General features: G+C 42.8%; 1 protein-coding gene across 1 annotated transcript in view; it reads left to right on the top strand.

Moving 5' to 3' along the window:
* LOC138293487 (cytochrome P450 4B1-like) overlaps positions 1-13,425 on the top strand; it is a 229,601-nt gene that overhangs the window by 13,649 nt on the left and 202,527 nt on the right. Inside the window, exon 2 of the mRNA XM_069232725.1 lies at positions 6,275-6,419. Within this exon, the coding sequence (XP_069088826.1) occupies positions 6,275-6,419 (145 nt within the window). The remainder of the gene's footprint in view (positions 1-6,274; positions 6,420-13,425) is intronic.

The following is a 13,425-nucleotide window of genomic DNA, read 5'->3' as shown; positions in this document are numbered from 1 at the left end:
ACCCATAGCCACAGAATCATTGGCTACAAAATATTTTCCAGTAAAAACGAATTGGGTGATGAAGCCTTAACTAGACTAAACCAAATAACTAAGTGACAGATTTATGTATGGGTGGCGATGGGCAATTCTCAGATTTCTACTGTAAGTAACAAATCCAGAGCAGATTCCCCAAATGGATATTCCGCCGCATGGTATTCTAGAGGGACCACTTTCTCTAGAGATTATTAGTTTTCTATTACCACCCATCTCATAACCATGTCATTTAACTCTACAAGGAATTCAGATTTGACATTTACAAAAAACATTTAAAAAAACCTTCAGCATACTAAACATTTTTTGAGACGCTTATATTGATGTCCCAATTTACACCATTTGAGAATAAAATGGTTGATTCCATTAATTTAAATGTATAAAATTAACTGTTCCTGTGCTCGCTGAATGGGTAATGTGTGTTTAACTACTACACAAGCTTTAGTAAATGTTGTGTTGCTACCCACATCTTTGCAGGAACTAGGAAAATGTTCTTCTTCGATAATTTGATGGTGTCTGGTTGCAATTTAATAACAAAATGTTGTCATATTGAATTCAATCCAGTTGTACAAGATGCCTTATAACGTACTAGAGAGTTTTAATTTTAATCCTTGTTTCATAGTTTTATAGTCTATTTTTATTACTGTTGTGACTAACTTGCCTTGCAGTAAGGCAGCACTTCCCATCCTTTTGACTTCTGTGGACACCACTTTATCATTATTGGAACCTGGGGACCCCTAGTGAATCATTTTTGGAAACAATGGGACCCCCCACTGAGTCATTACTGGAAGCCGGGGGCCACAGCCTAAGCTCTATGATTTGAAATGTAAAACAGTACACAAGAAGTACAGAGACAAGCATTCATCAAACACATACACAAATAATACATTTTGCTTAACTTGCAAGCAAATATGAATAAAAAAAACATTCAATTTTAACAAGAAGGTTGGAGCTTTTCTAAATTCAATTGAAACCACACATCATCCATACTGTATTCTGCTTGTTGCACCTGCACTGCTCCCACGAATCAATCTGAGGATACTAATTTCATTTTTAGCCTCCAGTTTCAAATTCCTTGACATTTACAGTGTATTTTAAAATGTTCACTTGTATATTTAGCCACTTTACTCTATCCATTTGTTGATATTATGTAATTATCTATGCAGTCGCGGACCCCTGAGGAGGCTCCCTGGACTCCCAGGGGTCCCCGGACCACAAGTTGGGAACCACTGCAGTACGGTAATATTGATGTACTCTTTGGCTGTTGAAAATTACCATATTCTGCGTGGTATCCCCCCACATTTTTGCCTGGACTGTTTTTGTTGGCTTTAGGTCTCCCACTAACAAATAGTAAAATATTGTGCTCTCCCTTAAAACATGCTACAGTTGGCATGAACCTGAGTGGCACATTTAGATTACCTAAAGGTCCCTAGTATATAGTACTACATGCACCCAGGGCCTGTAAATTAAATACTTCTGGTGGGCTGCAGCACTCAGTGTGCCACCCACTACAGTAGTACTCTAAAGCATGTCCAAGGTCTGTCACTACAGCCTTACTTTGTAGTTTTAAACTGCCAATTCAACCTGTCAAAATCAACCTTTTGACAGGCCTAAACCTTTCTTTTAAAATATTTACACATCACACCTAAGGCAGGCCTTGTTACTCAATAAGGCAGGGTGTATGTTATTTAAAAGTAGAACACGCAGAAACTAATCTTACGCATGTCCTGACAGTAAAACGCCTCAAAAGCACTTGTCACAGTGACAATATTAGTCAATCCGTAGGAAAACAGTTTATTACATTATAACACTTTATAATATTTTCAGTTTGGAAGTAGCTAAAAATAGAATCCAAAGTCTCCTTTTAATAGGTATTGAAAATGCAATTTAATGGTGAAATCAAATTTTGACTAACTATGTGGGATAAGATATTTTAGAAAACTTACCTCTCCTTGCCTAAACCTCTGTGGGCCTTTCTCCCAGTATTCAACTGTCATCTAACAGCTGATGACTCCCCTGTGGTGAAACGTGGATTGCTTTCAGACAGAGGACAAAGCTTTCTGGTGTAGAGAATTGTTTGCTTTCCTTTGACATGATGGCATAGGAATCTGTACCTAAGGACTAATTACACTTCAAAGAGCCCTACCTTCTCACAAGCAGATGAGCATGACCAATGTCTACTGTGTAAAAGAATAAATGCCAGGATTCAAAAGCCTGCATCAGGCACTATCAAAGGTTGGAATGCTGATTCCTAAGGTTGCATAGTCTTGAATTCACCTAATGCCTCTATCTCTCTCTTGCAGGTTCTTTTTCAAGCATTCCCTGTCCCTTTGTCACTGTTTCCCGCCTTACTTTTCCTCCTTCTTTCCCTATTTTTGTGTATTTCTCCCACTCGCTCTGAGTCAAACTTGAAGTGCCCAGAAATGTGTGCCAGTTGGCCCCACTTGCAACCACTAGCTCAAATTAGGCACTGAACCCAACACCAAGCCTATGCCTTTCCTTTGTCCCTCTAGTCAGCTTGGCTTCAAAACAAGTGAAATGGGACCTGCCTCAGAACTGATTTGGAAAGACCACAGGAGTATGTTTACCCATTATCCTTGCCACACATCTGGATTAACCCAGGGAGATCTGACCAAGGGAAGAAAGGGCCCGCCATCTTGGATTTAGGTAGAAAGGGGAACTGTGGGAACATTTACAGTAAAACAAAGAGGAAGTGATGTAAAAGTAGGTAGGGTAGGGAAACTCTTACATCATTGGCAAGGATGTGTCCAATGGTTGCCCCCACCCACAGGCTGGCACTGGCCATAAATCTGACATTCCTAGTACCCCCCCAAGAACACTCCTGGAACTGAGTAGAATCAAAAAGACTGCCCCTCAGTCAGAAGAACCTTAAGGATGACTGGACCTGCTTGCCTTGAACCCAGGGTGCCAGAAGTGACTCCAAGTGTCAGTTAACTTAGCTCCTGTTTGAGCTACAGAGCTACGACAATCTTTCAGAGGCCTTTTCCTGCAGTCCAGCTAACCAGACCCAACCGGACCTGACTTAGGGCCTTATTTAGATCTCGGTGGAGGGGGTTACTCGGTCGCAACAGTGACATATATCCCATCCGCCGAAATCTAAATACTATTGTTTTCTATGGTATTTACATTTGGGTAAATGGGATATCTGTCACCGTTATGATGGAGTAACCCCTCTGCTGAGATCTAAATCATGCCCTTAGTCCCCTCTGCTGCCCTTTATGGGAGTGAGTCCAGACCCCCCTCCTTCTGTCCTAAAGTTCCTGGATCCTTGGTTGTTGTCAGAGTGTATTCCTCCCTGCATGACAGAACGCTTCACCAGACTCAACAAGACAACCTTCGTTGGCGCCCCACTCCTGGTTTTGACGCTGAGTAGCACTTGATTGACTTGACGTTCAGCAGTACCTAATCAGCTGCTTCACTGGACTCAATGCTGAGAAGCCTCCAATCGACTTTGAGACCTCACATAATTGCCCCCGGTCATTGTTGAGTCCTTCTTCAGATCCATTTAGATGATCATTCTAGTCCACACCCAGATGATCTCAAAGAGGAGTTATTGTGAATTAGTAGTTGCTGTTTTAGGTCTAAAAGCTGAACATTCTTGGATTTACTCTTCTCTCTCATCTGCTCCAACCTATGTCTCGTTACCTCTTGTTTTTCTATCTACCCCTTTTGTTTTTACCTCTCCTTGTAGTCTACCTCAGGGAGTTGCAGTGGTCACGTCTATGTAGGTGGAGCCATGGAAAGTAACTGCTTATCATCAGGGATGATCAAAATAGTATTGAGTATTTACGCACTGTCTGATCAACTTTGTGATGATCTTCTTGCATCTCTTTCACCTGTACTTGTATATTATTGCAAAAATGCTTCTGTAGGTCTTTTAAATTGTTTCTGATGACAGGCGTTGGAATGTGGTTCTTTTAAGTGAGGTATTGGGGCATCTTTGCTTTCTTCAACTGTTTTGTGTGCCAGACCATTGTCCCCTTCTCTTTGGTGATTTCTCACCACTCATAATTCCAGAATTCCATGTTCTATTATACGTTCAAAAGCTCATCACTTTACTACCTACTGGTTGTAGTTGTGGAGAGTACTTACACAATAGGGATGTCTGTCTGGTATGTAAAATGTACACTTGGTTGGGCCAGTGATTGATATCGCCCTCCAGGGAGCTCAAGTAATTTATGTTTTCTCCACATTTTCATGATTTAATTAACGATGTGAGTGATTTACACGTGAGTCAGCAGCTCTGTGATCTTCCATTGGCTGCATGCTTTGCAGGGGATGGAAGCATGAACTACTTGTGTGAAAGATGGTACAACCTATGGGGCTGTAAAATGCGTTGAAGGAGATGGGAAATCTTTTGTAGTATCCTTCAGTGCCTATTTTGGTCCCTGATTTTGTCCCTTTATCCTACTGACTGGCTGGATTCATGAGGGGAGCCCTCCAATAAAAGGAAAGAGTGCAGGGAATGTGCCATTAAGAAAGGTGCAGCAGGTGTTAATGGAAGCATACCAGTATTACTAACCTTTCTGTACTCTCACTTTTTAATATAAAATTTTAATTGGTATTTTCATACAAGTCATCTCAATAGGCAAACCTGCTTTTCATAAATCAATACAGAACAGGTCAGCAATGTTTGGGGTATGCAGCAAGTGTCATGAGGTTCAGAAGGCATTGTGAGATGGAACACATTGGGTGCTAATACAGAAAGTTTTACTAAGTCACTCCATCCACCAATGAGCGTATTTAGATCTGATATCCCTACTGGCAAATCGTGCTTGTGGAACCATATCTTGACTGCCAAGGACCCCTGATCTTATTGTGTTTGCATGAGTATCCCAAGCCTCATGAAAAGGGTTCGCCATTTCCAAGTATTCATAAGCCGGACCCAGCCATCCAGTTAAAGGTTCTTTTTCTTTACCTGTTTTCTTCCACTCTTTTTATTGTCCCTCTAACACTGTTGATCTCTTTTAGTCTTATTGGCTATGAGTTGTACAACAAACCATGTGTGCATTCCTCTTTCAACTCCCCTTTAGCAGAATGTGTAGTGGATACAGGATATAGCTTCAGGCAATTTATGAGCTCTTTATGTCCCCTATTGCAGTTCTTTTGCTACTCTATTTCGACTCACAGCATTACCTCTGTGGAACCAAGAATCCTCAATAGTCCTTACTTTGTCATCAGGGTCCTACTTCACTATATAACTGGTTGCAAGTCCCTGCACTTCAGTCATCCTCCTTCTCCCCAGTGGTGTGTCTGTGACTGCCGAACTGGTCTGACCTCGCATGGAGATCCCATGATATACGACAGTTAAGTCTTCAGCTATGTGTCTCACCGTGCTGCTCCACCATGCACCCCATACCGCGGAGTAGGCAAGTGATGTATTAAGGCACACATGTCTGCAATGTGCTAGAAAATGTTTCCAGGCGTGTCCTTTACAACTGCCAATAGATCAGTAAAGTGGAAATATTTCTATAAGAAGCTAAATCCTTCAAAGGAGGGGCTGGCAGTGCTGGCGGTCCTAATCCGCCAGAGCAGCGTGCATGCAGCACCGCCCTGAGGATTACGAGTCCCCTCTCCACCAGCACCACCATGTAAAGGCTGGCGGAAACCAGGAGCATGGGGCCCCATGGGGGCCCCTGCACTGCCCAAGCATTTGGCATGGGCAGAGCAGGGGCACCCATGGCCAGCCCCGTCACGCAATTCACTGTCAGCATTGCTGACAGTGAACTGCGTGGCAGGTGAAGGTGCACCCTACGCACCGCAACATTGCCACTGCTGGCTCAATTCTGTTTCCACCCGCTGACCCAGCGGGAAACTCGTATTGGGGCCCGTGGGAAGGCGGCCGTACTGGAGGCAACCTGACCACAGGAGTGTGACGGACGGCCTTTTCTGGCTGCCAAACTTGTAATGACCCCCTTAGTGTTTTATGTTTATTTTTTACTATTCCTTGATTGTGTTTTTACTATTCCCATTTAGCTTTCCAACTAAACATTTAGTATAACAGTTAGATTTTATGTATGTTTTCTACCTCTTGATCACGTTGTGTAATAAGTATACTTCTCTTATTCTTATTACACGCCTCCCCAACATGTACACACCATATATGCTAGTCTTAAAAGTTAATAAAAAACTTTGAAAAACAAAAAACTCACTTCTTTTTATTTAGGTGTGGTAAAGGCACAAGACTAACTGCCTTGTCTTTTCATTTTGTTCTCTTTTTCAGTTTAATGAAGATGGAACAGATTTGGACAAAATGGTTGCTTGGGGGACACAATATCCTTATGCCTACCCAGTGTGGTTTGGAAGATTTGTGGCCTACTTGAACATCATACATCCTGATTATGCTAAAACCTTGTTAGCAAGAAGTGGTAAGTCTTTTGTATATCCTGTCTTTATTGATATTAAGAAGTTAATTTAAGGTCAAGGTACTTCTTTTAGGCACCAGAAGTCCTAAAATTGTAAGTTAAAGTCCACTTTTAATCAACTCATTGATTTCACAAACTTTATTCAGATAAAATCCATAAAAGAAAACACATTATAAAAACAATAACATTGAGAGTTAACTCACATTGCTGTGATCTATCATTGTTAGATATCAGTTCGAGGCCAGTGCGTGGAACAATTATATACGGAGACAAACAAAATTAAAAACAAAGATAAAAATGCGAAGGAGGAGCGTCAAAAGATTTTAAATGTTGACATGGCATTATCTTATAATATCATTGTCTCCTAGTTCATTTACAAGAGGACTAGCAAAGTTAAAGTACAACACGAGGCTAAAGTGCAGAAAGAAGGAGCAGTAAAATCTTCAGATATTGACATCACATTGTCTAATAATTCACCAGGTCTGTTTACACTTTGAAACATAAAACACAGGCATTAATCTTAAATTGGCCGAAGCTTCTGTAGCTAACAGTGATTTCATAAGAAGAGGTAAATGCATCATACCATGCCATAAACATCATCAGGAAAGGTTTCTCATGGCAATTGCAGTGTAATGTGCAAAAATACAAAGAGACTACGTTCTAATAGCTAATCCTAGGCCCTGATTTATACTTTTTGTTGCAAAACTGCACTAACGCAGTTTTGTACCAAAAGGTTTGGCACTGGCTTGTACCATTTCTGTGCACCAGCCGGGCACCATATTTATGCAATGGTGCAAGCCGCTGCAAAGGGTAGGCTAGCGTCAATAAAAATGATGTTAGTCGGGTGGAGCTGGCGGTATAAATGAAGGGGATTTTGCACCTAAAAATGACGTTAGGCAGGTTAGAGTGAAAAAAAATGACTCTAACCAGATTAGCATCATTTTATGGTGCTAAACCTACCATGACACATGACTCCTGCCTTAGAAAAGGCAGAAGTCATGCCCAGCACCCCAGTGGCCAGCACAAGGGACAAGGGTCCCCAGGGCATGGCCATTCCACCCTGTACCATGTATGGGGGGCCATATTAGGGCCCCCTATGGCACTTTAAAAAATGTAATTAAATACCTATTTGTACTTACCCCCACCCTCTGCAGTCCCTTTGGTGTGGGAGGGGGTGTCCCTGGGGCCTCGGGAGGGCCCTTGTGGGCTTATTCCATTGTGTTCCACCATGGAAATAGGCCCACAGGTCCCCTAACGCCTGCCCTGACCCAGACATAAAAAAATGGGGCAAAGCAAGCTTTGCTCCATTTTTTGACCCCTCCTCCATCCCATGCACCATTTTTACACAGGAGTATAAATATGGCGTTAAGGCTATAGAGTAATTTTTTGCACTGGAACACCTACCTTTCATCTCATTAAGGCAAGGTAGGTTGCCACGTCCAAAAAATGACTTTAACTCCATAAATTTGGCGCTAGACGGGTCTAGCGCAAAAGTATAACTATGAAGTTAGTTTTGCACCGAATTAGAGTTAAAAAAAAAAGACGCTAATTCGGTGCAAACAGAGTATAAATATGCCCCCTAGTGCTTTAACTAAATCATTGGAGTTTCTATAGAAACTTAACTGAGAGTTTCATAACATAATACAAAGGGGGATATGCATTCAACAAAAGTTGTAAACCCACCAGTGAACAAAATCCATTGAAAAAAAATCAAAGCATAATATTTTAAAATCTAAAATCACTCCTACGAATGTAAAAGCTGACAACAGAAACAACTTCATATATTTAATCCATTTAATCGGTGAGGGCCTCTAAATGTGAGTAGGCTTTCCTCCTTTTGCTAGCGGTTTGGACATAGGCACTGCATGGCACAAGCCATCCTTATCAAGTTTGTGGATGGAATTAAAAGCATCTTTGTAATATATATTTTTTTCAGTTAGAAAAAAAGTCATTACATTTGTTTCCTAATATCCTTATAAAAATGACAAAGAAGGATAAAATGCAAAGTTACCTTGTGAGATTTGCCATCACATGGACACCTGTGTAGCTTTGGGTCACATGTCCCTTTTTGGGGGAAAGCTACTTTAAAGTGCAGAGTGCCTGTCCATAGCCGAGTAAGGTAGAATCGGTGCTGTAAATTGGGAACCATTAACTGGTAACTTTGGGTTCCTTCCTCCTTCACAATATCTTCTCACTGTATTCTTAGCACATTCACTAACTTCTCTTGCAGTCTTTCCAGACCCTATAAGGAGTACCATCTATTCTTTCTTACTATAATGTAAGGCACTAACAGGGTCTTCAATGCCAACATTTGCATCCAAATCCTTCAGAAGGCTATTCACATATGACAACTACAGGAATTTTGCTCTACGCTTTAGAGTTAAACAGTCAGTTATGATTTCTCTGGTAAAGGTAGTATCAACTTTTCTCCAGATGCTATGCCAAAATATAATTGGGTTGATGTAGATACTTTCTGCCATATAGGGGACAGCACGCTCTTTATGTACAATATAAGATGAAGTTGAGCTTGGTAATGCCAATAGTCTGCTTAGGAATAGATTCTTCTGACTCTGTAATAATGAGCAATTAGATATTCCCCACAGTGGGGCCTCCTAGCTGACAGTGGTTCAAGAATTACTTTTAGATAGCATCAGGATCCCTCTGATTGGCTTGTTTCCTATTTTGGTGGCAAATCTAAAGATGGCTGCTAATAACTTAAAAATGTTAATTTGTTGATTTCCAGCTGAGGGCCCCAGTGTCCATTACTTGAGAATTGTATACCAGGAGCAGCGCGCAGTGCTAAAGAGGGGCGGGCGGTGCACGTGCGTGCGTGGGTGGAAGGTGGCTTTGGTGGGAGAATCAATAAAAAAAATGTACTGTCACCACTGCGCTGCTCCTCTCATGCGTAGACAGACTGCAGGCTCAGGCTCCCAGCCAGACTGGGAGACTGTGCCTGCTCTTTGCAGCCCGGCAACACAATGCCGGTATGGAGAGAGCCTACTGCGCATGTGTGTTTGGCCGGCCCGAGATGGCTGGCCAAACATACATGCGCAGTGAGGGGGAGTGCTCGTCACAGTCTGTGGCCCACCCTTTTACCAAAAAACGATAATAAACATGGTTTATTATCGTTTTTTGGTAAAAGTTTTGCAGCTGCTGCTGGTGGAAGGGAGGGCGACGCCCCTCCACCCTAGTGGAGGAGCCACACCTGTTGTATGGGTTTCAGTTAAGCCCTCCCCCTTCATGTGATGAACTCTCTTTGAAGGTTTCCCTTTCCCACATACCATTGCATACGTTTTCTTGGTGTTTAGCTTTAAGTCTTTTTCCTTCATGTACGCGTCAAAGTTGTCAATCAGGCACTGAAGGCCGTTTGCGGTTCTGTATAACAGAACCGCATCGTCTGCATTTAGGAGGACAGGATTTGGTCACTTGCCAACCTTGGGAGTGTCAGCATTCAGCTTCTGCAGTGTCTTATCCACCCCATTGATGTAAAGGGAGAACAAGAGTGGGGCAAGGACACAGCCTTGTCAGATCCCCCTGTGACCCTGAAACATGCTATGCATTTACCTCTTGTAAAAATCACTACAGAGTGGTAGGAGAACAACTCTTACAAACCCCATTTACTCCAGATTCATAATTCAAACACACAAAATGTGGGGCAGGATTCTATTCTACTTCCGACACTTTTATAATTCTTGCTCTATACCAAGTACCTGGTCCTTTAGGAAGATATAACCCTTTTATGGATGGAAAGACCTCACCCTCTTAGTAGTGGCATGCTTTATCATAGGCCAGTCTATCCTCCTAGGTTAAGATCATACTAGCCCAGCAGTCTCAACTGTAGCCTCAAAGGAGAGCTAGCTTCTTTTGGGACAGGGAGATCAGAATAAAGTATCTTCTTGTCAGTAGGGCACCAGTATCAGTAAAAAGAATAATTAAAACTACCTCCATTCATACCAAAAGACACTGCTTTATTTGGGATGATGCAGGGCAGGGTTAAAAAATGACTAGTCCCTCCTATGCTACTGCGGGGCTGCTAATAGGAGTGCTAGTGATCTACAATGGATCTCTACACCTTTTCAAATGCCAGCATGTCTCAGCCTACTAAAGTACCCATCTGGATTATCTATCCTCAGACCTCCGGTCCTCTGGCCTTCTTCAGGGCAGAAGTATTGTCCGAGTCTCTACTGTCAGTCACATTTGGATTTCACGCATGCAACAAGATAAGACTAGTTCTTACCTGGTCCTCTATGCGTCTCCTAAAACGTAGATCACAAGAGAAAATCATTACAATGGTATAGTATATTACAAACATTGTATCACAAGTTTGCTTCTAGAACCAATGTACAACCTTGTTTTTCAAATTTCTCCAGGTCTCTAATACATACAGCACCAGCTTTGGCACATCTTTCAGGATAAATTCATACAGCATTGCGTCTGGCAAAAAATGTAATGTGTCTTTGGCAGTCTCTGGGAGTCTTGAATTAATTGCTTCTGTGTTGCCTGTGTGGACGCCATCTCTTGCTGTTAAACATGGAATTGAATATCCTCCCCACAAATATTTTTAAAGTGGATAAGCCAGTTGGCTTATTGCTAAGCTGGCCACCAGTAGGCTCCTCACAAGATCCCGTATTGGTCAATTCTAAGCTCGGGCATGAAGCAGCCAGTGCCACTGTTTGTGTTATAACATTTTCCTTGTGAAGATCTATAAGATCTTTTACAGCTTTCTCTATTAGTTCCACTTTCATCTCAGACAAAAATTTCCTTTTAATAATGTCCATTTTAGCATGTACCTTTTTCAATATCCTCTCGAAGTTTTTTGTATGATTTAAGGTTTGCTCACTCTCCGGCCCTACGGTTTTCTTACTCTTACTACTGGTTCATGTTCTTGCAGGGTTGCTAATGTTCTTGGGTCTGACAATCATGGGTTCTGGTGGTTCTACTTTTCTTTGCTGGGGAGATATCAACTCATTACAACATGCAAGTTTAGATATCCCTAGTGGAGTAGAAGTGTTTGTTATCATTTGTGTCTTTTTGCCTGAGTTGCTTGGTCTGCTTTCTAGAGCAGCACTCTTCTCCCTGGTATGCTCTATAGTAGTACGTAAAGCTGTCATAGTCACAGCCAGCATTTCTCTGCATTCATTATTTTGTTATTTATTAGGCCCATAGAATTAGAAAGGTAATTTGTGATGGAAATACCTTCCCACCCAGGCTTTGTACCCTTCCTGGTGCAAGTTTTCGCTTGCCCATATTAATCCCTTCGCTGCCAGGACTTTTCCCCCTCAGGTGCCAAGACTTTGTTTTGGCTATTTGGGGCAGTTCGCGCTTAGGCCCTCATACCTTTTTTGTCCACATAAGCTACCCACACCAAATTTGCGTCCTTTTTTCCAACATCCTAGGGATTCTAGTGGTGCCCAGAGTTTATGGGTTCCCCTGGAGGAGACCAAGGGCCAGATGTAGCAAACTTTTGCGAGTCGCAAATGGCCCGAATCGCAATTTGCGACCCCGCAAAATCGGAAACGTGATGCAAAAATCCCATTTCCGACTCGCAAATTGCGACGCAAGCCATTACCGACTTGCAAAAATAGCAACCCCATTTTGCGACCAGCAAATAGGAAGTCGCCATTTGCGAGTCGCAAACCAAATGCAATAGCCACTCGCAAATTGCGATTTGTCGCAAAAAGCCAATTTTGCACTTCCAATTTACCACTAACTCAGAGCAGGTGGTAACCAGAACCAAAGTATAAAAGGAGACCCAGAAGGCATCTGGGTTACTCAAGATGGCGGAGATATATGTGATAGCATTGAGGAGGAGAGCCCACGCCGCACAGCAGATGAGGAGGAGGAGCCAGAGACAGGAGAAGATATACAGATCCAGGCAGACACTTTTCCAACAAACTGAGGAGGAGATATATGATAAATACAGACTTAGCAGTGCAGCAGTACTAGATTTAATAGAGCTACTCAATCCTCAGCTTCAACGCCAGACTGTGCGCGGCTGCGCCATCCCTACGCATGTGCAAGTGCTATGCTCACTGCACCTCTTGGCCTCGGGTAGCTATCAGGGGGTCATTGCTGTGGCAGGTGGGGTATCCCAAAATGCACTCTCACGGTTCTTCAGAGCATTCCTAGATGCCTTACTCATACACATGTCCAGATACATATACCTACCCAGGAATGAGGCAGAAATCAACAGCACCAAGTTGGAATTCTACAGTATTGCCAACTTCCCCCATGTCATAGGGTGTGTAGATGGGACACATATACAAATATGCCCACCTGCAAATTTGGAATATCTGTTCCTCAACCGGAAGTGTACCCACTCACTGAACATCCAGGTGGTATGTGACGCCCATTATGTTATCACTGACATGGTTGCCAAATTTCCAGGGAGCACACATGACTCCTACATTTTCAGGCACAGTGGGATACACCAACGCCTAGAACGTGGGGAGTTTGGAGACGGATACCTCCTAGGTATAGCTGAATACACCTTGAAGACATACACACAGGTCAGTGTGGAACCCATCTATGCCCAGCTCACATTGTACATTTTGTGCCAAACAGGTGACAGTGCGTATGCACTACCACCATGGATACTTACCCCGTACTTAACACCCAGCAATGAGACAGTGAGGCGATACAACAATGCCCATAGGAGGACCCGAAATATCATAGAGAGGACCTTTGGACTGCTGAAGGCAAGATTCAGATGCCTCCACAGAAGTGGAGGTGCCCTCCAGTATAACCCAGTAACAGCTTTCAAGATAGTTGGCGCATGCGCTATACTGCACAACATTGCCACCAGACGTGGGCTACCTCTCACCCCAGAAGACCCAGATTCGGAGGATGACGAGCAAGAGCTACCACATCGCCATCATGGGGATAGAAGCATTGCAAATCAAGGCAGACTGAGACGGGACCACATTGCAAACCAATACTTTGGAAGGTATGTGCTAACTCTCACCACACTCACTAATGTCACACACAATGAGTCCAGGTGTGAAGTGGA

This window comes from Pleurodeles waltl, chromosome 4_2, assembly GCF_031143425.1.
Source record: "Pleurodeles waltl isolate 20211129_DDA chromosome 4_2, aPleWal1.hap1.20221129, whole genome shotgun sequence".
Lineage (NCBI taxonomy): Eukaryota > Metazoa > Chordata > Amphibia > Caudata > Salamandridae > Pleurodeles > Pleurodeles waltl.
This window is presented reverse-complemented; position numbering and strand designations above follow the sequence as displayed.